The sequence below is a fragment of the Lynx rufus genome, unplaced genomic scaffold (genome assembly GCF_022079265.1).
Source record: "Lynx rufus isolate CCGP_SWC_20201006 ecotype Redwood Valley unplaced genomic scaffold, mLynRuf1.p SCAF_17, whole genome shotgun sequence".
Lineage (NCBI taxonomy): Eukaryota > Metazoa > Chordata > Mammalia > Carnivora > Felidae > Lynx > Lynx rufus.
The window spans coordinates 47637332-47663734 of NW_025814831.1; the positions used below are offsets into that span (position 1 = coordinate 47637332).

Sequence of the window (26403 nt, forward strand, 5' to 3'; positions counted from 1 at the left end):
TGCTTCCATATCTTCCATATCTTGGCTATTGTAAATAATGCTGCAGTGAACATGATTCTAGTAAAGGCCTTTCTTTTTTGCCTAAAAGTTATAATTTGGATAATTACTTCCTATTTTCTGATAGGCAGGTAGTAATTACAAGTATTAGTCTTAATTATATTAAGTTTAAAATGGCTTTCAGTGAGGTTATAAATGAAAAGGTAATACTTTGCTAATTTAGTTATAACATATTCTTTACATGCATTATCCTGTGAAAAGTTTTTCTCTGGTCCCTAACCACATAGTCTGTTTAACAGACGTATCCAGATCTCACCATTCTATAACTACAAAGTAAGGTGACATTTTAAATATATATCTGTGCAAGTCCATGTCACCATGAGATTCTGTTATTTACTTTTTTTTTTTAAACATTTATTCATGTATTTTTGAGAGAATGAGTGCCATGAGCATGAGTGGGAGAGGGGCAGAAAGCAAGAATCCCAATCTGGCTCTGTGCTGTCAGTGCAGAGCCAAACGAGTAGTTCCAGCTCACAAACCTTGAGATCATGACCTGAGCCGAGATCAAGAGTCAGACTCTTAACTGAGCCACTCAAGTGCCCTGCTGTGTGTGATTTTTAAAAAGCCAAAGTAAAAGTGGCTTAAACACAAAAAGGTTTATTGCTTTCCACCTAAAAGAAGTGTGAATGTCTACAGCTCAGGGCTGTGTGGTAGTTGCACTGTAATCAGGGACAGAGGCTCCTTCTGTTGTTATTCAGCTTTCTGTCCTAGGCTCCTGGAGCCAGTTCCAAGTGTCTGTGTGCATGTGTGGTGGTCTGGTGGGGGGAGAAGGGGGAGATTCCAAGCAATTCTGCAGGGATGCTACCTGTGGTTGTTCTATAGTTAAACTCAGTTCTGACACTGTCTTCCCAGAGATAGTATCAAAACCCACAGGTTAAGAGCTAAGTCATACAAGACTGTCTCCTCTCCCAGCTCCCCTTCAGAAGCCAGCCACAAGCCCAGATTGTTACCTGTACTCACTGACTAGCTATTAATCAGAGGTTTCCATGACCCCCGGCTTGCGTTTGATTAATTTGCTAGAGAACTCACAGAACTGAGAGAAATGTTCTACTTACTATCCAGTAGTTAGTTTATTACAGTTATTTGTTTTGTTTATACTGTTTATAGTTATTAGTTTATAGCAAAAGTGTATAACTTTTTGAACAACCAAATGGAAAAGATTCATAGGGCAAGTTACGTGGGAAGGGATGCAGAGTTTCTATGCTCTCAGTGCACCATTCTTACCACAAGTCCACATGTTCACCAATCCAGAAGCTCTCCAAACCCTATCCTTTTTGGTTTATTTTTTAAAGTTTATTTATTTTGAGAGAAAGAGATTGAAAGCACATGTGCAAGCTGGGGGAGGAGCAGAAAGAGAAGGAGAGATTCCCAAGCAGGCTCCAGGCTGTCTGTCAGAGCAGAGCTTGACGCAGGGCTTGAACCCACGAACTGAGAGATCATGACCTGAGCCAAAATCAAGAGTCAACCTTTTGAGCCACCCAGACACCCCTCCTTTTGGCTTTTTATGTAGACTCTCTTACGTAGGTATGACTGATTAAATCACTGGCCTTTGGTGATTGATTCAACCTCCAGCCCCTCTCCCAGGAGGTGAGGGGGTAGCCCTGAAAATTCCAACTCTGGTGACCAGCCCATCTTTAGGTGATCTAGGGACATTCCAAAAGCCACCTCATGAACATAAGAAAAGATACCTTTATCTTCCTCATGAAATTCCAAGGGTTTTAGGAGCTCTGTGCCAGAAACAAGGACAAAGACCAAATATGTATTTCTTATTATTAACAAAAAACAAAAGTCAGCTGGGTAAATTTGAAGATATAATTGGTTTTATTAAGTGATTCGTGAATCAGGCAGCAACATCCCAGGAGTTGTACAAAATGGAAGGTTTTTATAAGGAAGGAGTGTGGGGCAAGACATTACTAGCCAAAGAAAAGAGTTATTTCAGGCTTGGTCCCCTTCCCCTAGAGGAAAGGGCAAGGATCTCATTTGGTAGGTGGGATTATCTCATCTTCCTTTGGGGGATGGAGAGGGCCCAAGAGACAGATTCCATCATTTTTTCTGAAGAGGAAATTTCTGACTGACAACACTGCATTTCTGGGGGAGATTGGAACTGCATTAAGTTAGGTATTAAGCCAGTTTGGTGACTTGGTCTGGTATGAGTGACTCCATCTTGGGCCTGTGGTTTTCTGTTTAACATTCTGAATCACAATATTATGGTAAATGACTTGATCCAAGAGATCTCCAAGGGCTCAAGACATACGGGTGGCAGAAAAAAAAGAGGTAAAAGTCAAAGAGCTGTACCACCAATAATTTGCAATATATCCTGTTACCCAAATTCAGTCACATGACTGAACCTAGATGCACAAGTAGACTAGAAATAGTCCTTTAACTGAGTATATTGCTACCCTGAATAAATTGGTATTCTGTTATAAGGAATATGAGGAGAGTAGAAATATGGTGGTCATCTAGCACCTTCTTTTTCCTGAAGGTATTAGGGTTCTCCAAAAACATAGAGATTACAAGGAATTGGCTCACAAAATTAGAGAGGCTGGCAAGTTTGCAGAGCCAGTGTCCCTGTTCAAAGGCCATCAACTAGGAAGAGCTTAATGTTCCAGTTTAAAGTCCATCAGGCAGAATTCCCTCTTATTTGAGGGAAGGTAATCCTTTTGTTTATTCAGGCCTTCATCTGATCAGATGGGGCCCACCCACATTATGGAGGGCAATCTGCCTTACTCAGTCTGTTGATTTACATGTTAACCTCATTCAAAAACACTCCTACAGAAACACCCAGAATGTTTGACCAAATATCTGGGGTACCCTGTGGCCCAGTTAAGTTGATACATAGGATTAACCATCACACTGAATATAAAACTAAAACATTTAGAGTAAAACCTTAGATTGCGAGTAACTTGTTCTGCAAGTGTTCCACAAGATAAGCAAACATTTCTAATAAATTTTAACTTGATAAATGAGTGATGTCTTGCAATACAAGTGGTATGGGATGCTGAACGTCACATGATCACAGCTGAGCCAATGGTTCTTCTCTCTTTCTCTCTCTCTCTCTCTCTCTCTCCCCCCCCCCACCCCCCACTGTGGGTGATCGTCTCCCATACTCAGATGCTCTCAGTCTCAGGCTACGGTGTTTGACAGAAATCAGTGATTTTTCAGAACCTTGGAAGGTGCCCACAACTGGCACTAGTGTATTTTTTTGTCACTTCAAAGCACCTATGGGCAGTCCTTTGCTTTTCCATACAAGAGTAAGCTTAGGAATGCTTTGCTTCATTCTAGGTCATTGGATAGGTTCCTTGTTAAAGTTGCATGAAAAGAAAGATTCCGTTGAGCCAGTAGATAGCAGTGATTCCGTTAGTGATAGTGAAAGTCGTCCTACATAATAACCGTCCTCTCTCTTGTCTCCCTCACACCAGCCATGAAGGTTTTCAAAGGTAAGTGTAGGTTAATTTGTTTATTTTTCTTTATATTGTGTATTTTCTTTATTATTTTGTGCTATATTACAATATTGTAATCATTTTTATATGAATATTTTTGGGTTGTGGAATAAATCATCTGGGTTTCCATTATTTCTTATGAGGAAATTTCACTTTGATATATAGTGCTTTGGATTACAAGCATGTTTCCAGAATGAATTATGCTCACAAACCAAGGTTTTACTGTATATTGTAAAAATGCCAAACAATTATAGACATTTATAATGTAGAAATAAAAATTTCCTTTATATTCCTGCCTCCCAGAGATATTTGTTAGTAACAGCTTAGTATATTTTTCTCCACTTATTTGCAGTATATATACTAATGTATATATTTTAAAAAAACAGGATTACACTATTTATACAAAAATATACATACGTGTAGTACTATGATTTCATTTTTTAATTCTTATTCTAGACATTATTCCATGTCATTAAATATAGACCTACTTCTGAACATTATTTCACTATGGGTATATTATCCATTCATTCATATTTTGATTTATTTAATGAATATTTTTAATACCTACTATATGTCAAGCAACATTTGTATGTCTGATCCTCTAGTGGTAGAAATTTAGGTCATTTTGTTTTTATTCTTTTGTTTACTGTTGCAACATTGAGGTAAATATCTTTAACTGTATCTTCAGACATTATTGCAAGAGTTTCTTCTATAAAATATATTTCTGGAATTGCTCAGTAAGAAGATACCCATATTTTAGGTTTTAAAAGGTGCTGCTATCCCAGAGTTTGTCAACCTCAGCACTGTTGACATTTGGGGCCAGATAATTTATCGTTGTTGGGCAGGGTGGTGTGAGGTCAAGGGAACTGTTCTGTGCATTGTAGGAGGTTTGGCAACATCTTTGGCCTAGATGCCAGCAACATCGTCCCACCCCCCCAGTTGTTTCTATCAAAAATGTTTTCAAACATTGCCAAATGTCTCCTTGGGGGGAAATTGTCCCAGAATGAGAACCAGTACACTAGCCCTTCTTTCTTTCCCTGCTTTGGTGCAATACGGACAGCCAGGCTTGGGATGTCACAGCCCAAGTTGAGCGAAGAGATGTCCACGTGAGAAGCAGGCTAGCATGGGATATTGGGGGCCAGCTGGGGTGAGGAGGGCAGCCACAGGGATCATGGCTTATTGTGGGATGTCAGAGCACAAGTGGGGTTAGGAAGATATCCAGGCATGAGGGCAGCCTGGTATGTGGTATTTTGAACCTCAAGCAGGATGAAAAGTATGTCCATATCAGAGAGGCAGGGACTATCCTCTCCAGTCCAAAAAAGAGAGTTCTTCATTTGTATGACTAAAGGCCCATTTAGGGTTGTTTCCCTACATTAGAGCTTGGTCCCTAAGGAGATCCAATACTGATTTGATGATTTACTTTCTTTTACCATATATAATTAGGGATTTTGTTTTTGGCTGATGTCTCCATGCTATTTGGAATAATTTTAATAGTAGAAGAAGCTAGCCTAAGAGCATAGCTCACAGCTATCTAAATACTCACTTGCTAATATCTGGCAAGTACTTTAACCATACACATAATCCAGTCTATAATGGATGACTCTCACTAATATAATGTTGAACCAAAGAAACTAAATAGCAGAGCACATACTACATGATTCTGTTATATAAACTAAAAAGTAAAACTCATTTGTGATGCTAGAGGTTAGAATTCTGTTTACCCTTAGTGAGAGGTGAAGTGTAGCACCTGGAAAGGAGATACAAGAGGAGGCTTCTGAAATGCTGATAATCTTTTCTTTCTTGATATGAGTGTTGTTAACTTGTATAAAGCCATTGAGGTATAATGCATATGATTAGCACACCTTTGTATATGTATATAATTCTTCAACAAAATGTTCACCCCCAAAAAATCCCAGTTCTTTTATTCTTGGAAAATAGTCAAACTCTTTCCTCTGAATGATATAATTATTAGAAAATAGAATGTTTGGGCACCTGGGTGGCTCAGTTGGTTAAACATAAATGTCCAACTCTTGATTTCTGCTCTGGTTATGATCTCACGATCATGAGATCGAGCTGTGCGTCAGACTCTGTGCTGGGTATGGAGCCTGCTTAAGTTTCTCTCTCTGTCCCTCTCTCGCAAAAAATAGAAAAGAAAATAGAATGTTAATGGCTGACAGACAACAGCATAAACCAACTAAATAAATAGGCAAGTACTGCTCAAACTAACGACCAATTTGGAGCACGAACAAAAGTGCTCGGTCTACCAAACTTGCTAGATAGTGGGGTAAGCTGAATGAAATATGTCTTGTTCAGCTACATTCAGCATGCCTTTACTGAAATCTTACTTTATCATAGGTGCTCTTATCTTTTGGATTTTGGAAGCACCTAAGGACACAGTATCTACATTCAAGGATCCCGTGGAAATGAGGAAGGCTAAGCAGTTACAATACAATAACATGAACACTGATAAATGTGCACAGAGTTAATTAGAGAAGAGGAGGTAACCAAAGGCTTCCTGATGGAGATAAGGATGAAAGTTAGCTAAATGAAGAAAATGGGGAAGAGCATCCCAGGTAGAAGGAACAGCATGTGTAGGATACAGAAGTAGAACTCAGCATCACACATTCAAGGAACTGTCCTTGTTGATGTGGAAAGCACAGGGACCAACAGCATTATCTTATGTATCACTGGAGCACATCCCAGAGCCTGTTTTATGGTAGACATTCAGATATTATTTAGATAAGTAAATACTTGATGTAGCATCAGGTATGTGAGGAGATAGACAAGGAAAGATCATGAGTTTATAAATCCTTCTAAGAAGCTCAGAATTCATTTGGTAGGCAGTGAGGAGCCATTAAAGAATTTAAGCATTGGAATAATATGATTTGTGGTATTTTAGAAAAGTTCTCCGGCAACTCTGGAAAAGATGGATTGAGTTTCTAAAAAGAAGAGAGTAAGTTAGCAGAATTTGTGAATGTATGTGTGTGTGTGTATAACCTATACACGTGCTTGTGAGCAGTCTTTTGGTAGTGGTGATGAGAGTTGAAGCTAGGGATACTACGTTTAGATAGGAAGCTCCTAAAATGAGTAGAAATAATAAGAGTATGGACTTAGACTGTGGGCCCGATGAATATGGGATGAATTTGAGGGTGATTTAGGAGATACAATAAATGGTGATTAATGTCCATTCATAAAAAGCACTTGAGGAAGAGTCATCTTGGATGACTCCCAGAGTTCTGGCTTGGGTGACCAGCTGAAAACTGTCAGCACACCATTTGCTATAATAGGGAATACATGTTGAGGAACAAGTTTGTGTTCCCTTTGTTTTCTATGAGGAACCTAGTGTGTTCCATCACTTTATGTTGATCCGTCTACTAGGAGATGTTTAGTTGGCACTTGAATATTTGGGTCTGAAGTTCAAGACAGAGGCCTGAATCAGAAAGATGATACAGTATTTGATAGCATACTTGTAGTTTTTAGAGCTTGGGTAAAACCCCCAAAACATCTATCAATAGAATACAGGTTTAGATTTATTAGGCTACAGAGAGGAAAAGAGTTAGGATGGCAGATGTTTGCTATAAACTTGTTTTACTGTTTTTCACTCTGCTTTTTTACTTCTGTTATTTTTATGGGGAGGCATGGTTGGCTCTGGTTTGTAGGTCTCATAATAGGCTGTCAATATAAAATCTCCCAAATTACTTATTTTCAAATTACCAACACAACTAAATAGACTGTAATTCTTGGGAAGAGGGCTGAAAAGGGATTTTTCTTACTTGAGAAGGTTGTGTTGTATGGTAGAAAGAGCTTAGATGAATTTTGGAGTCAAAGTCTGGTGGGAATCTTGGTTCTCATATTTAGCTATGTGCCTTTGGGCAAGTTTTTAGTTTCAATAAGACTCAGCTTACTCATTTGTAAAACTGGGGTAATTACAGTTCTTTTAAGATTACTATAAGGATTAAATGAGATGAGCTTTTGGGTCTGGAAGATCATGACAACTGTCCATATGTAAATCCACACATCCTCCCCAAAAGCCATAAGATTGAAAAGGAACACACACACATACACACACACACATACGCATAACCCATGTATAACTCACACCTTCAGCATTAGTATAACATAGATAATACCACGAATTTTAAATTACTTGTATGGAAAGAAACAACAAGTTACAATAGTTCTGTCACTGCTACAAACCTCTGAGTCTGGAGAGTAGGGCAAGGAGAGGCTTAAGAGATAGTGAAGAGAGAAGAAAGGAATCAGAGGTTTATAATGACGTGCAAGCAAAATGACCTTCAGAAAGAAAATATCCCCCACACAGCTGAGGAGATACAAACACAGGCCTGGGACTTAGGAATTCATAGCAGTAGCTATAGCGAAGGTGTGTGAAAGAGAGAGGCCACAAGCAGCATCAGAGAAACATTGCTCTGGGAGAGATAAAGGATGGTGCCCCTTGGAGCCATCACAGTGAGAGGAAAGGAGGATGTAAGGAGAAAATAAGGGTACTATAGAGATTAAAGAGAAACGAGCCACACAAGTTCGATACTCACTCACCCACCACCACCTTAATGTACCCTGTAATGTTATGTTAGTTTCTGGTGTATAATGATTCAACAGTTCTGTACAATACTCAGAGCTCATCACAGTAAGTATACCCTTAATCCTATTCACCTCTTTCACCCATACCCCCACCCACTTCCCCTTTGGTATCCATCCATTTGTTCTCTGTATTTAAGAGTCTTGTTTTTCGGTTTGTCTCTTTTTTCCTGTGTTCCATTGTTTTGTTTCTTAACATTCCACATGTGAGTGAAATCATACGGTATTTGTTTTTCTCTTATTTCACTTAGCGTTATGTTCACATATCTATCCATATTGTTGCAAATGGCAAGATTTCATTCCTTTTTATGGCTGAGTAATATTCCAGTGTGTGTGTGTGAGGTCTTTATCCATTTATCTATCACCAGTGCACTTGGATTGCTTCCATAACTTGACTATTGTAAAAAAAAAAAAAAAAAGCTACAATAAATATAGGGCTGCATGTATCTTTTCAAGGTTGTGTTTTCTTATTCTTTGGCTAAGTCCCCAGTAGTGGAATTATGGGATCATATGGTAATTCTATTTTTAATTTTTTGAGGAACCTCCATCCTGTTCTCCACAGTAGTTATACCAGTTTTCATTCCCACCAACAGTACATGGGGGTTCATTTTTCTCTGCATCTTCGCCAGCATTTATTGTTTCTTGCATCTTTTATTTTAGCCATTCTGGCAGGTGGTTTTGATTGCATTTCCCTACTGGTTAGTGATGTCAAGCATCTTTTCATATGTCTGTTGGTCATCTGTATGTCTTAGGAGAAATGTCTGTTCATGTCCTCTGCTCATTTTTTAATTAGATTATTTGGTTTTTTGGTGTTGAGTTCTAAGTTCTTTATAGATTTTGGATACTAACCCCTTATCAGATATACCATTTGCAAATATCTTCTCCCATTCAGTAGGTTGTCTTTTGTTTTGTTGATTGTTTCCTTTGCTGTGTGGAAGCCTTTTATTTTGGTATAGTCCCAATAGTTTGTTTTTACTTTCCTTTCCCTTGCCTTAGGAGATGTACATAGAAAAACCAATGTAGGAGAAATTACTTTACTACCTGTGCTCTCTGCTAGGATTTTTATGGTTTTGGGTCTCATATTTAGATCTTTAATCCATTCTGGGTTTTATTTTTGTGTATAGTGTAAAAGAGTGGTCCACTTTTATTCTTTTGCGTGTAGCTGTCCAGTTTTTCCAACACCATTTGTTGAAGAGACTTTCTCCCATTGCATATTCTTGCCTCTTTTGCCATAGATTAATTGACAATATAATCATGGGTTTATTTCTGGTCTTTCTATTCTGTTCTATTCACCTATGTATGTGTTAATTTTTTGCCAGTATCGTACTGTTTTGATTACTACAGCTTTTATTATATCTTGAAATCTGGGATTGTGTTAACACCAGTTTTGTTCTTCCTTTCCAACATTGCTTTGGCTATTTGGTTATTGTGGTTCCATAAAAATTTGAGGATGATTTGTTCTAGCTCTGTAAAAAATGCTGTTGGTATTTTGATAGAGATATCATTAAATCTGTAGATTGCTTTAGGTCGTAGGGATATTTTAACAATATTTGTCCTCCCATTCCATGACCATGGAATCTCTTTTCATTTCTTTGTGTCATATTTAATTTCTTTCATCAGTGTTTTATAGTTTTCAGAGTACAGGTCTTTCACCTCCATGGTTAAGTTTATTCCTAGGTTTTTATTATTTTTGGAGCAATTCTAAATGAGATTGTTTTATTACTTTCTCTTTCTGCCACTACATTATTAGTATATAGAAATGCATTGGATTTCTATATGTGGATTTTGTATCCTGTCACCTTACTAAATTCATTTATCAGTTCTGATAGTTTTTTTGGTGGAGTCCTTAGGGTTATGTATATGTAGTGTTAAGTCACATGCAAATAGTGAATGTTTTGCTTCTTCATCACCAGTTTGGATGCCTTTTACTTCTTTTTCTTATCTGCTGTGGCTAGGACTTCCAGTGCTACGTTGAATGACAGTGGGGAAAGGGGACATTCTTGTCTTGTTCCTGATCTTAGGGATAAAGCCCTCAGTTTTCACCGTCAAGTATGATGTTAGCTGTGGATTTTTCATATATAGCCTTTATTATGTTGACGTATGTTTCCCTAAACCTAGTTTGTTGAGGGTTTTTATTATGAATGGATCTTGTGCTTTGTCAAGTTCTTTTTCTGCATCAATTGAAATAATCGTATGGTTTTTATCTTTTCTCTTATTGATGTGATGTATCATATTGACTGATTCATAAATATTGAACCGATCTTGCATCTTGGGAGTAAATACACTTGATCGTGGTGAATGATTTTTTAATATATTTTTTAATATAGTTTACTAATTTTTGTTGAATATTTTTGCATCTATGTTCATCAGAGATATTGGCCTGTAGTTCTCTTTTTTTGTAGTGTCTTTACAAAAGACATTTTATCTGGTTTTGGTATCAGGGTAATCTGGCCTCACAATAAATTTGAAGCTTTCCTTCCTCTTCTATTTTTTGGAATAATTTGAGAAAAACATATATTAATTCTTCTATAAGTGTTTGTTAGAATTCACCTGTGAAGCTGTCTGGTCCTGGACTTTTGTTTATTGGGAGTTTTTTTGAATACTGATTCAATTTCACTCTTTGGTAATCAGTCCGTTCCTGATTCTGTTTTGGGAGGGCTTATGCTTCTAGAAACTAAGCCAGAACAAAAACAGACGCATAGACCAATGGAATAGAATAGAAACCCCAGAACTAGACCCACAAAAGTATGGCCAACTAATCTTTGACAAAGCAGGAAAGAATATCCAATGGAAAAAAGACAGTCTCTTTAACAAATGGTGCTGGGAGAACTGGACAGCAACATGCAGAAGGTTGAAACTAGACCACTTTCTCACACCATTCACAAAAATAAACTCAAAATGGATAAAGGACCTGAATGTGAGACAGGAAACCATCAAAACCCTAGAGGAGAAAGCAGGAAAAGACCTCTCTGACCTCAGCCGTAGCAATTTCTTACTTGACACATCCCCAAAGGCAAGGGAATTAAAAGCAAAAATGAACTATTGGGACATCAGGAAGATAAAAAGCTTCTGCACAGCAAAGGAGACAGTCAACAAAACTAAAAGGCAACCGACGGAATGGGAAAAGATATTTGCAAATGACATATCGGACAAAGGGCTAGTATCCAGAATCTATAAAGAGCTCAACAAACTCCACACCCGAAAAACAAATAACCCAGTGAAGAAATGGGCAGAAAACATGAATAGACACTTCTCTAAAGAAGACATGCGGATAGCCAACAGGCACATGAAAAGATGCTCAACGTCACTCCTCATCAGGGAAATACAAATCAAAACCACACTCAGATATCACCTCACGCCAGTCAGAGTGGCCGAAATGAACAAATCAGGAGACTATAGATGCTGGAGAGGATGTGGAGAAACGGGAACCCTCTTGCCCTGTTGGTGGGAATGCAAACTGATGCAGCCGCTCTGGAAAACAGTGTGGAGGTTCCTCAAAAAATTAAAAATAGACCTACCCTATGACCCAGCAGTAGCACTGTTAGGAATTTACCCAAGGGATACAGGAGTACTGATGCATAGGGGCACTTGTACCCCGATGTTTATAGCAGCACTCTCAACAATAGCCAAATTATGGAAAGAGCCTAAATGTCCATCCACTGATGAATGGATAAAGAAATTGTGGTTATATACACAATGGAGTACTACGTGACAATGGGAAAGAATGAAATATGGCCCTTTGTAGCAACATGGATGGAACTGGAGAGTGTGATGCTAAGTGAAATAAGCCATACAGAGAAAGACAGATACCATATGTTTTCATTCTTACGTGGATCCTTAGAAATTTAACAGAAACCCATGGGGGAGGGAAAGGGAAGAAAAAAAAAAAAAGAGGTTAGAGAGGGAGAGAGCCAAAGCATAAGAAACTCTTAAAAACTGAGAACAAACTGAGAGTTGATGGGGGGGTGGGAGGGAGGGGAGGGTGGGTGATGGGTATTGAGGAGGGCATCTTTTGGGATGAGCACTGGGTGTTGTATGGAAACCAATTTGACAATAAATTTCATATATTTAAAAAAAAAAGAAAGAAACTAAGCCAGATTGGTTGCCTAATTTGTTGGCATATTTTTCATAATATTCTCTTATAATCTTTTGTATTTCTATGGTTTTGGTTGTTACTTCTCTTTGGTTTTGGTTGTTATTTCTCTTTCATTTCTGATTTTGTTTATTTGAGTCTTTTTTTTTTTTATGTTAAGTCTGGCTAAAAGTTTATCAATTTTATTTCTCTTTTAAACAACCAGCTCCTGGTTTCATTGATCTGTTTTTGTTGTTTTTGTTTTTGGGGGGGTTTTATTTGTGTTGTTTTTTGGGGTTTTTTTTTTGTTTTTGTTTTGTTTTAGTTTCTATTTTATTTCTACTTTAATTCTTATTATTTCCTTCCTTCTACTGGTTTTGGGTTTTGTTTGTTGTCCTTTTTCTAGCTCCTTTAGATGAAAGGTTAAGTTGCTTATTTGAGATTTTTCTTCTTGAGGTAGATTTGTATTGCTATGAACTTCCCTCTTAGTACAGCTTTTGCTGTATCCCAGAGGTTTTGGACCATTGTGTTTTCATTATCATTTCCCTCCATATGTTTTTTTGATTTTCTCTTTGGTTTCTTGGTTGACCCATCCATTGTTTTAGTATCCTGTTATTTAACCTGCATGTATGTGTTTGTGTTCTTTCCAGATCTCTTCTTGTGATTTCTAGTTTTTTTGATGTTGTAGTCAGAAAAGATGTATGATTTCAGTCTTTCTGAATTTTTTGAAACTTGTTTTGTGTCCTAACACGTGATCTATTCTGGAGAATGTTCGCCATGCACTGGAAAAGAATGTGTATTCTGCTGTTTTTTCATGGAATGTTATGCATATAACTTGTTAGATCCACCTGATCCAATGTGTCATCCAAAGCCACTATTTCCTTGTTGCTTTTCTGTTTGGATGATCTATCCATTGATGTAAGTGGGGTGTTAAAATCTCCCACTATTATTGTATTACTATCAGTTACTTCCATTATGTTTGTTATTAGCTGCTTTATCTATTTGGGTCCTCCCATGCTGAGTACATAAATATTTACAGTTGTTACACATTGTTGGATTGTTCCTTTTATGATTATTTAGTGTCCTTCTTCGACTCTTGTCAGTCTTTGTTTTAAAGTCTATTTTGTCTGATTGTAAGTATTGCTACCCAGTTTTTTTTTTTCACTTGTATTTGCATGATAAATGCATTTCTATCAGTTCACTTTCAGTCTGCATGTGTCTTTAGGTCTGAAAAGAGGTTCTTGTAGGCAGCATATAGATGAGTATTGCTTTTTTATCCATTCCATCACCCGGTGTCTTATTGGAGCATTTAGTACATTTACATTCAAAGTAATTGTTGATGGTATATACATATTGCCATTTTGTTTTAATATTTTTAATGTTTGTTTTTGAGAGAGACAGAGCAGGAGCAGGGAAGGGGCAGAGAGAAAGTGACACAGAATCTGAAGCAGGCTCCAGTCTCCCAGCTGACAGCACAGAGCCCGATGTGGGGCTTAAATTCATGAACCTTGAGATCATAACCTGAGCTGAAGTCGAATGTTCAATCGACTGAGCCAGCCACCCAGGTGCCCCTGAATTGCCATTTTGTTACTGGTTTTATGGTTGTTTTTATAGTTCTCTGTTCCTTTCTTGTTCTTTTCTCTCACAATTTGCTGACTTTCTTTAGTAATATACTTAGATTCTTTCTCTTCATATTTTGTCTATCTATAACTGGTTTTTGATTGGTAGTTACCATTAGATTTATGTATAACATCTTATGCATATAGCAATCTATAGTAAGTAGATTGCCCCTAAAATTTGTACCCATTCTAAAAGCACTAAATTTTTACTCCTCCCATGTTTTAGGTATATGGTGTCATACTTTCCATCCTTTTATTTTGTGAATCCCTTGACTGATTTTTACAGATATATTTAATTTTACTGCTTTTATGCTTCCTACTATTCTTACTCTTACTTATGGTCTTTCCTTTCCAAAGAGTCCCCTTTAACATTTCTTATAAGACTGGTTTAGTGGTGATGAATTCCTTTAACTCTTGTTTGTCTGGAACATTCTTTATTTCTCCTTCTCTTCTGAATGTTACCCTTGCTGGATAGAGTATTCTTAGCTGTAGGGTTTTTTCTTTCCATACTTTGAATATATTGTGCCATTCCCTTCTGGCCTGCAATGTTTTTGCCAAAAAAAAAAAAAAAATCAGCTGATAGCCTTATAGGATTTCCCTTGTATGTTACTGTTTTCTCTTACTGCTTATAAAATTCTCTATCACTACTTTTTGCCATTTAATTACTATGTGTCTTGATTGTTTTTCATTACCCTGTCCTCCAAGTCACTGATCCATCTGCTTCCTCTAGTGTATTGTTTATTCTCTCCAGTGTATTCTGGATTTCAGTTATTGAGTTCATCTTTCACTAGTTCTTTTTTATGTTTTTCTCTTTGTTGAGGTTCTCACTGGAGTCCTCCACCCTTTTCAGAAGTCCAGTGAGTATCTTTATGACGATTACCTTAAATTCTCTAGCAGGCTTATTACTTACCTCTAATTCATTTAGCTCTTTTGCTGTTTTTTGTCCTTTTCTTTTATTTGGAACATAGTCTTTTGTCTCCTCATTTTGACTAACTCTGTTCTTGTGTGTTAGGTAAGCCAGCTATGTCTCCTGCTTTTGAAAATAGTGACCTTATGAAGACGAGTCCTATAATGCCCTGCAGTGTCCCCTGTTCACTCCAGGGGTGTCTCCTGAGTATGTTGTGTGTGCCCTACTGTTGTGGTTGAGCCACATGTGCCTTCAGTCCAGTCTTCTGAAATGGCTCTCTTTGCCTATTGCAGATAGGGTTCAGTACCTGTGTTGTTAATGGGCCAGTCCGGGGCTACCTTGAGTCAGACTAGGTGTTTGTCAGAGATGCAGTATCACTAAACTGCAGGGTGCTATCTCTGTGTTGTCCTCTGAGAAGCTTTCGTTGGTGGGTGGAATCTACAGTCAGACCATGTCTGACCTCTACCCACTGCTGGGGTTGCAGTGGGACTGGTGTGCGTGGTTGTCTTCCACTCTGTGTAGGGCAGGAGTTACTTTGGAGTGGTGCTGCCCCTGCTGGGGCTGTTTGCACATTTGCACACTGCCACACTTGTGGCACTGCTTTGACTTCTGCTTAGGGCCTGTTGGAGCGGGGGAGGGGAGGGCAAGTCCACAGGAGAGCACTCTGTTAACAGGCTAGTTGGGGAGTGTTTCTAGTGGTTCCCCCAGTGTTTCCTGTATCTAGGCTGTGGGGAGGGAGGAGGAAATTGTGCTCTCTAGCTTTTTTGTTCTTAGAGAAGTCTCCTAAAAATCCCTGCCATTCCAGCATACATTCTGAGATTCGTAAATGAATCTTCCCCAGGTGTTTTTCAAACTGCTGCTTCTAGTCTATATCTAAGTTGGGTTCTTTCTTATACTCTCTCTTTTAGGGCAGGGACTCAGTTTCTCTCATGCTGTCCCGGAGCAAAGCCCACTGATTTTTAGAATTCCAGTTTTTAAGCCCCACTGATTGTAAGAACTCGAATGCTAAGACCCTGTGGTTTTCAAAGGCATATGTTATGAGGGTTTTCTTCTTCCCAATACAGGTCTCCCATACCTCAGATGCCTAATGAGGCATCTTCTCCTTTCTGGTTTTGTGCCTGTGGCGTCACTTCCTCCTACAGACAGTCTCCCAGTTATTTTGGTTGCCAACCACATCTTTGATGTGGCCTCTTCCCTACAATTAGCTGTAGAGTCTGCTCTGCCAGTCTTCAGGTTGTTTTCTGGTTTACTTATACTGATGTGGATGTTATCTCTCTGTATGCATGAGATGAGGTGAGCTTAGGATCCTCTTACTTCACTATCTTCCCTGGAAGTTTTGGGAAACTATTAAAATACCCCAAGTAAATAAAAAATAAACAAACTTAAGGACATACTAATAGGGGTATTGATGGAAGAGGCATTGATAAAAGGAAAGAAAACAAGAAAAATAATGAAAATGAGATGCAGAAAGAAGTAAAAAGCTTGAGAAAGTATATGAAATGCAATATAGACAAAGGGAGACCCAACATATTTATAATTAGAGTCCCTGCAGAAGAGAAATCAATGGAACAGAACTAACGATTAAGCCATAATTCAAGGCAACTTTTCAGAAGTAAGAGAAAAACTGAAATCTACACACTAAAAGGGCCCACCTTGGACAGATTGATTCAGAACAATGAACTCTGAGTCAGATTAGATTTTATTAGATTTTAGATTTTAAAGACTAGGGAAAATATTAGACTTCAAAGACAATTTTTTTTTTGCCCTCTGGGGTAAAGAGTGAGCAGGAGATGACTTTACTAATAATAATAATAAAAAATTAGGCTCACATCAGACTTCTCAAGAACAATATACCAAGGAAAACTACCGGTAGGATCCCATTTTTAAAAACTCAAGGAGGGGCACCTGGGTGGCTCAGTCAGTGAAGTGTCTGACCTCGGCTCAGGTCATGATCTTGCTCTTCTGGAGTTCAAGCCCTGTGTCAGTCTCTGTGCTCATAGCTCAGAGCCTGCCTGTTTCAGATTCTCTGTCTCCCTTTCTCTCTGCCCCTACCCTGCTCGGGGTCTCGGTGTGTCTCTCTCTCTCTCTGTCTCTCTCTCTCTCTCTCTCTCTCTCTCTCTCAAAAATACAAAAACATTAAACTCAAGGAAACAAAGTTCAAGCTAGTAATCCTGTCCTTCAAGTATCAGAGTGATAAACAGTTTTGAACGTGAAAGAATTTACAAACGTGATAGTGACAGATAAACAGTTTTGAACATGAAAGAATTTCCTTGAGTTTTGAAAACTCCAGGAAACAAAGTTCAAGCTAGTTATCCTGTCCTTCAAGTATCAGAGTGATAAACAGTTTTGAACATGAAAAAGGTTAGGAAGTTCTTAGAATTTAATATATTTAAGTGTAGATCCAGAACTAAAACAGTGGTGGGGACATGGGTGTGAGTGTTATATATTCTGACAAAGTAGAAAGAATAAAACTAAAAATGAGTGAAGAGAGAAAGAGAAGATAGAATAAGATCATTCCCTATTGTATAAATATTAAGTGGCGATACTAAGATACCACTAAAATGGACAAACCAGATGGTAAAGGTTAAATAAGAAAACAGATTTAAGGTACCCTAAAATACACACATACACACAAACACACATGCAGTGTATGAAGGTAACAATTAGAACAAAAAGTGTAAATCTTCCTAAATACCGAAAGAAACCTTAAAAAAAAAAAACAAAAAAACAGAGCCCAGAGGAAGATGGCAGCGTAGGAGGACGCTGGGCTCACCGCGTCCTGCTGATCACTTAGATTCCACCCACACCTGCCTAAATAACCCAGAAAACCACCAGAAGACTAGCAAAACGTAGTCTCCAGAGCCAAGCATAGACGAGAGGCCCACGGAAGAGGGTAGGAAGGGGGGAGAGGCGGTGCGTGCTCCACGGACTGGCAGGAGGGGGCCGGGGCGGAGGGGCGGCCCGCCGGCCAAGCAGAGCCCCCGAGTCTGGCTTGCAAAAGCGGAGGGGCCGGATGGAGTGTGTTCTGACAGCAAGCGGGGCTTAACATCTGGAAGGTTATAAGTTAACAGCTCTGCTCGGGAAACGGGAAGGCTGGAGGACAACGGGAGGGAGAGTTGCTGAGCCCCAGACGACAGAACTCAGCTTGCCGGGGAACAAAGGCACTCGCCAGCGCCATCTCCCTCGCCCATCCCCCAGCCAAAATCCCAAAGGGAGCCAGTTCCTGCCAGGGAACTTGCTTGCACCGCACAAACACCTAACGCTGTGCTTCTGCGGATCCATCCCTCAGGCGGGTCTGACTCCCTCCCGGTGCCGCAGGGCCCCTCCCAAAGCGGATCTCCGAAGGAAAAGCGAACTGAGCCTGCCCCTCCTGCCCCTGTGCACCTTGCCGATCCACCCCAGCTAATACGCCAGATCCCCAGCATCACGAGCCTGGCAGTGTGCAAGTAGCCCAGACGGGCCACCCCACCCCACAGTGAGTCCTGCCCCTAGGAGAGGGGAAGAGAAGGCACACACCAGTCTGACTGAGGCCCCAGCAGTGGGCTGGGGGCAGACATCAGGTCTGACTGCAGCCCCTCCCACCAACGCAAGTTATTCAAGACAGCACAGGGGAAGTGCCCCTCAGTCCCGCACCACTCCAGGGACTATCCAAAATGACGAAACGGAAGAATTCCCCTCAGAAAAACGTCCAGGAAATAACAACAGCTAACGAAGTGATCAAAAATAATTTAAACAATATAACAGAAAGTGAATTTAGAATAATAGTCATAAAATTAATCACTGGGCTTGAAAACAGTATAGAGGAGAGCAGAGAATCTATTGCTACAGAGATCAAGGGACTAAGGAACAGCCAGGAGGAGCTAAAAAATGCTATTAATGAGCTGCAAAATAAAATGGAGGCAACCACAGCTTGGATTGAAGAGGCAGAGGACAGAATAGGTGAATTAGAAGATAAAATTATGGAAAAAGAAGCTGAGAAAAAGAGAGATAAAATCCAGGAGTATGAGGGGAAAATTAGAGAACTAAGTGATGCACTAAAGAGAAATAATCTATGCATAATTGGTATTCCAGAGGAGGAAAAGAGAGGGAAAGGTGCTGAAGGTGTACTTGAAGAAATAATAGCTGAGAACTTCCCTGATCTGGGGAAGGAAAAAGGCACTGAAACCTGAGAGGCACAGAGAACTCCCTTCAGACGTAACTTGAATCGGTCTTCTGCACGACATATCATAGTGAAACTGGCAAAATACAAGGAAAGAGAAAAAATTCTGAAAGCAGCAAGGGATAAACGTGCTCTAACATATAAAGGGAGACTGATAAGACTCATGACGGATCTCTCTACTGAAACTTGGCAGGCCATCAACTGATGAATGGGTAAAGAAATTGTGGTTTATATACACAATGGAGTACTACATGGCAATGAGAAAGAACGAAATATGGCCCTTTGTAGCAACGTGGATGGAACTGGAGAGTGTGATGCTAAGTGAAATAAGCCATACAGAGAAAGACAGGTACCATATGTTTTCATTCTTATGTGGATCCTGAGAAACCTAACAGAAACCCACGGGGGAGGGGAAGGAAGAAAAAAAAAAAAAAAAAAAGAGGTTAGAGTGGGAGAGAGCCAAAGCATAAGAGACTGTTAAAAACTGAGAACAAACTGAGGGTTGATGGGGGGGTGGGAGGGAGGGGAGGGTGGGTGATGGGTATTGAGGAGGGCACCTTTTGGGTTGAGCACTGGGTGTTCTATGGAAACCAATTTGACAATAAATTTCATATATTGGAAAAAAAAAAAAAAAAAGAAACTTGGCAGGCCAGAAAGGAATGGCAGGAGATCTTCAATGTGATGAACAGAAAAAATATGCAGCCAAGAATCCTTTGTCCAGCAAGTCTGTCATTTAGAATAGAAGGAGAGATAAAGGTCTTCCCAAACAAACAAAAACTGAAGAAATTCGTCACCACTAAACCAGCCCTACAAGAGATCCTAAGGGGGATCCTGTGAGACAAAGTACCAGAGAAATCACTACAAGCATGAAACGTACAGACATCACAATGACTCTAAACCAACATCTTTCTATAATAACACTGAATGTAAATGGACTAAATGCTCCAACCGAAAGACATAGGGTATCAGAATGGATAAAAAAACAAGACCCATCTATTTGCAGTCTACAAGAGACTCACTTTAGACCTGAGGACACCTTCAGGTTGAAAGTGAGGGGATGGAGAACTATCTATCATGCTACTGGAAGTCAAAAGAAAGCTGGAGTAGCCATACTTATATCACACAAACTTGACTTTAAATTAAAGGCTGTAACAAGAGATGAAGAGGGCATTATATAATAATTACAGGGTCTATCCATCAGGAAGAGCTAACAATTATAAATGTCTGTGTGCCAAATACAGGAGCCCCCAAATATATAAAACAATTACTCACAAACATAAGCAACCTTATTGATAAGAATGTGGTAATTGCAGGGGACTTTAATACTCCACTTAAAGCAATGGGTAAATCATCTGGACACACAGTCAATAAAGAAACAAGGGCCCTGAATGATACATTGGATCATATGGACTTGACAGATAGATTTAGAACTCTGCATCCCAAAGCAACAGAATATACTTTCTTCTCAAATACACATGGAACATTCTCCAAGATAGATCACATACTGGGTCACAAAACAGCCTTTCATAAGTATACAAGAATTGAGATCATACCATGCATACTTTCAGGCCACAATGCTATGAAGCTTGAAATCAACCACAGGAAAAAGTCTGGAAAACCTCCAAAAGCATGGAGGTTAAAGAACATCCTACTAAAGAATGAATGGGTCCACCAGGCAATTAGAGAAGAAATTAAACAATATATGGAAACAAACGAAAATGAAAATACAACAATCCAAATGCTTTGGGATGCAACGAAGGCAGTCCTGAGAGGAAAATACATTGCAATCCAGGCCTATCTCAAGAAACAAGAAAAATCCCAAATACAAAATCTAACAGCACACCTAAAAGAAATAGAAGCAGAATGGCAAAGACAGCCTAAACCCAGCAGAAGAAGAGAAATCATAAAGATCAGAGCAGAAATAAATAATATAGAATCTAAAAAAAACTGTAGAGCATATCAACAAAACCAAGAGTTGGTTTTTTGAAAAATTAAACAAAATTGATAAACCTCTAGCCAGGCTTCTCAAAAAGAAAAGGGAGATGACCCAAATAGATAAAAGCATGAATGAAAATGGAATTATTACAACCAATCCCTCAGAAATACAAGCAATTATCAGGGAATACTATGAAAAATTATATGCCAACAAACTGGACAACCTGGAAGAAATGGACAAATTCCTAAACACCCACACACTTCCAAAACTCAATCAGGAGGAAATAGAAAGTTTGAACAGACCCATAACCAGTGAGGAAATTGAATCAGTTATCAAAAATCTCCCAACAAATAAGAGTCCAGACCAGATGGCTTCCCAGGGGAGTTCTACCAGACGTTTAAAGCAGAGATAATACCTATCCTTCTCAAGCTATTCCAAAAAATAGAAAGGGAAAGAAAACTTCCAGACTCATTCTTTGAAGCCAGTATTACTTTGATTCCTAAACCAGACAGAGACCCAGTAAAAAAAAGAGAACTACAGGCCAATATCCCTGATGAATATGAATGCAAAAATTCTCAATAAGATACTAGCAAATCGAATTCAACAGCATATAAAAAGAATTATTCACCATGATCAAGTGGAATTCATTCCTGGGATGCAGGGCTGGTTCAACATTCGCAAATCAATCAATGTGATACATCACATTAACAAAAGAAAAGATAAGAACCATATGATCCTGTCAATCGATGCAGAAAAAGCATTTGACAAAATTCAGCATCCTTTCTTAATAAAAACCCTCGAGAAAGTCAGGATAGAGGGAACATACTTAACCATAATAAAAGCCATTTATGAAAAGCCCACAGCTAACATCATCCTCAACGGGGAAAAACTGAGAGCTTTTTCCCTGAGATCGGGAACACAACAGGGATGTCCACTCTCACCGCTGTTGTTTAACATAGTGTTGGAAGTTCTAGCATCAGCAATCAGACAACAAAAGGAAATCAAAGGCATCAAAATTGGCAAGATGAAGTTAAGCTTTCCCTTTGTGCAGATAGCATGATATTATATATGCAAAATCTGATAGACTCCACCAAAAGTCTGCTAGAACTGATACATGAATTCAGCAAAGTTGCAGGATACAAAATCAATGTACAGAAATCAGTTGCATTCTTATACACTAATAATGAAGCAACAGAAAGACAAATAAAGAAATTGATCCCATTCACAATTGCACCAAGAAGCATAAAATACCTAGGGATAAATCTAACCAAAGATGTAAAAGATCTGTATGCTGAAAACTGTAGAAAGCTTATGAAGGAAATTGAAGAAAACATAAAGAAATGGAAAAACATTCTGTGCTTATGGGTTGGAAGAATAAATATTGTCAAAATGTCAATACTACCCAAAGCTATCTACACATTCAGTGAAATCCCAATCAAAATTGCACCAGCATTCTTCTCGAAGCTAGAACAAGCAATCCTAAAATTCATACAGAACCACAAAAGGCCCTGAATAGCCAAAGTAATTTTGAAGAAGACCAAAGCAGGAGGCATCACAATCCCAGACTTTAGCCTCTACTACAAAGCTGTAATCATCAAGATAGCATGGTATTGGCACAAAAACAGACACATAGACCAATGGAATAGAATAGAAACCCCAGAACTAGACCCTCAAATGTATGGCCAACTTATCTTTGACAAAGCAGGAAAGAATATCCAATGGAAAAAAGACAGTCTCTTTAACAAATGGTGCTGGGAGAACTGGACAGCAACATGCAGAAGGTTGAAACTAGACCACTTTCTCACACCATTTACAAAAATAAACTCAAAATGGATAAAGGACCTGCATGTGAGATAGGAAACCATCAAAACCCTAGAGGACAAAGCAGGAAAAGACCTCTCTGACCTCAGCCGTAGCAATTTCTTACTTGACACATCCCCAAAGGCAAGGGAATTAAAAGCAAAAATGAACTATTGGGACATCAGGAAGATAAAAAGCTTCTGCACAGCAAAGGAAACAATCAACAAAACTAAAAGGCAACCGACGGAATGGGAAAAGATATTTGCAAATGACATATCGGACAAAGGGCTGGTATCCAGAATCTATAAAGAGCTCACCAAACTCCACACCTGAAAAACAAATAACCCAGTGAAGAAATGGGCAGAAACATGAATAGACACTTCTCTAAAGAAGACATGTAGATGGCCAACAGGCACATGAAAAGATGCTCAACGTCACTCCTCATCAGGGAAATACAAATCAAAACCACACTCAGATATCACCTCACGCCAGTCAGAGTGGCCAAAATGAACAAATCAGGAGACTATAGATGCTGGAGAGGATGTGGAGAAACGGGAACCCTCTTGCCCTGTTGGTGGGAATGCAAACTGATGCAGCCGCTCTGGAAAACAGTGTGGAGGTTCCTCAAAAAATTAAAAATAGACCTACCCTATGACCCAGCAGTAGCACTGTTAGGAATTTACCCAAGGGATACAGGAGTACTGATGCATAGGGGCACTTGTACCCCGATGTTTATAGCAGCACTCTCAACAATAGCCAAATTATGGAAAGAGCCTAAATGTCCATCCACTGATGAATGGATAAAGAAATTGTGGTTTATATACACAATGGAGTACTACGTGGCAATGAGAAAGAATGAAATATGGCCCTTTGTAGCAATGTGGATGGAACTGGAGAGTGTAATGCTAAGTGAAATAAGCCATACAGAGAAAGACAGATACCATATGTTTTCATTCTTACGTGGATCCTGAGAAACTTAACAGAAACCCATGGGGGAGGGGAAGGAAAAAAAAAAAAGAGGCTAGAGTGGGAGAGAGCCAAAGCATAAGAGACGCTTAAAAACTGAGAACAAACTGAGGGTTGATGGGGGGTGGGAGGGACGGGAGGGTGGGTGATGGGTATTGAGGAGGGCACCTTCTGGGATGAGCACTGGGTGTTGTATGGAAACCAATTTGACAATAAACTTTATATATTAAAAATAATTTAAACAAATTAAATAAAATAAAAATAAAACAATAACAACTATAGGGAAAAAAGAATAAGTATGAATAATAAAATGTTAATTATAAAAGAACACACAATTCAAATGTATCAGTCATATCAATAAGTATAAATGGGCTTAACTCATCTATTAGAAGAAACACATTTTCAAATGGCTTCCTAAAGCAAAACCCTTTCTGTGGTGTCTATAAGAGACATATCTAAAACCTAGTGATTCAAAGAGTTAAAAATGAAGGGATGTGCAAAACTGTCACAGGCAAATAGAAAAAAATAAGAAAGCAAGGGTTTCAATCTCCACAAAGTAGGATCCAGATTAAAAGTCATTAAACATAACAGAATATACTTTATAGTTTTAAAAGCTGTAATTCACAATGAAGTTATAATATTTTTGAGTATCTGTGTACCAAATAACACAGTAAACACCTACATACAGAATTGCTATAGCAGAATATAGGATAATGTAAGAAGTAGAAACCCATATTACATTTTTAATACATCACAGTACAAGTCTGATACAATAACATATTTCATGATCATCTGGTAAATTTTCTGTCTCACACCCAGAATTAGCCATTTCCTGAAGGATCTTGGTTTCTTTTGGTGGGAAATGGTATTCAGAGATCATGGTCATTGTTTCAGGAATGCTCAACTGTTGGTGTGTTTCTAGGCCTTTTCAGTGGACAAAGCTTAGAATGTTTTTTTAGGTTTATTCTGAAAGAGAGAGAGTGCACACACTTGTGTGCATGTGTGTGTGGAGGGGGGGAGGGCAGAGAGAGAGGAGAGAGAGAATCCCAAGCAGGCTCCACGTTGCCAGTATGGAGCCTGAATAGGGCTTGGGCCCACGAGCAGCAGGATCATGACCTGAGCCAAAATCAAGAGTTGATTGTTTAACCAACTGAGTCACGCAGGTGCCACAGGCATTTTTAAAAGAGAAAATACTTCATTTTAGTTCATGCTGATATTTCTAACTGAAATCAAAAACTTTTTTTTAAGTTTGTTTATTTTGAGGGGGGAGGAAAGAGAGAGAGAGAATGAGAACGCAGAGGAGCAGAGAGGGAAAGAGAAAGAATGCCAGGCAGGGTCTGCACTGTCCATGTGGAGCCCAGCGGGGCTTGAACCCACGAACTGTGAGATGATGACCTGAGCTGAAACCAAGAGTTGACTAAGCCACCCAGGTGCCCCGCCCCCTACTTGAAATTTAAAATTACAATTTTTATTTCTTTGATATTTGTATTTGTATCTTTTTTGTCATTTCCTAATGATATTTAATAAAATTAATATATTCATTTTAACCTAGAGTTTCAAATCAACAATACCAGTATTATTCCAATTATTAACAATTGTAACAGTGCAGTTACTACAAAAAGCTTAAGATATATTTGCAGTTCTTTTTGTCCATAGGGTGTATCCCAATATGTTTATAAAAATTACTGTGTTTTAAATCCACTTGAAATAATTTTTCTATGTATGATTAAACCATATCTCTACATAATTAAGTTCATTTTATTTTGCTATTTATTTTTAAGGTTTTTCATTTCCATTTTATTTTTGCTTTATTTTTTACAAATTTTAGAGGATTCAAGATAGCATAGCTGACAATTGTGGTTTATTCTTAAAAAATGAATAAATAGCTACTAAAAGTTTTAGACTTTTAGGAACAGTATTTAATCAAAAAAAATGTGGAGTTCAAGAAAATTTTCTACTCAGTTTTTTTCTAAAATGGGTGAGGAATTTACTATAATTAAATGTTTCAGCTATTCCTCTATGCTAACTGGGAGTCCATAACCTTCAAGGAAGCCCTAAAAAGTGCAACACACTACTACCCCACACACTGTTTCTCAACTGCTTCTGGGAGTATACATCAGTGTTTTCTAAGACATTAGAACTGTCACCAGAGTCTTACATGAACTTGTCTTAACTCATTTGGATTACTCAGGGCCACAGTTACAAAGATAACTGCTCATCTACCTTTCTAATGCCCAGATAACTTTTGTGCATAATACCCAATTAAATAAAATTATGTACTGTAAAAAAATATATATACTGTGGCTTGAAATCTAAAATTTAAAACTTTAAATGATTCTTCTGGGTCAAGAAAGTCAGTTTTTGCCACGGTAGTAACAAAATATAAAATTATAGTTACTATGTCTCTTTCTGTGATTTCTCTTTTCAGAGGCTGATAAAATACCAGTAATGCGTGGACAGTGGTTTATTGATGGCACTTGGCAGCCTCTAGAAGAAGAAGAAAGTAATTTAATTGAGCAAGAACATCTCAGCTGTTTTAGAGGTCAGCAGATGCAGGAAAATTTTGATATTGAAGTGTCAAAATCCATAGATGGAAAAGATGGTAAGACCAATTAATACATTTAATATGTTTTGTAAACTAAGTAAGTTCTTGATGAAGTTTAGAGTAGTTCTTAAGTTTGACGTGGTAATTCATGAGTATTAGAATTTATAAAATTTCTGATAATTTTAAATATTTGATTATTTTAGAAGTTAAAACTGCTATGAATTTCTGAACCATCTCAATTTTTATTTTGCTTAATATGTATGTTCACTGGCATGACACTAATATGATTTAACTATAATTGTACAA

General features: G+C 38.5%; 1 protein-coding gene across 4 annotated transcripts in view; it reads left to right on the forward strand.

Moving 5' to 3' along the window:
• Nucleotides 1–26403, forward strand: part of DDHD1 (DDHD domain containing 1) — a 108459-nt gene that overhangs the window by 24673 nt on the left and 57383 nt on the right. For all 4 annotated transcript variants that reach the window (XM_047079634.1, XM_047079636.1, XM_047079637.1 and 1 more), the window contains exon 2: nt 25981–26154. In XM_047079634.1, coding sequence (XP_046935590.1) covers nt 25981–26154 — 174 coding nt within the window. The remainder of the gene's footprint in view (nt 1–25980; nt 26155–26403) is intronic.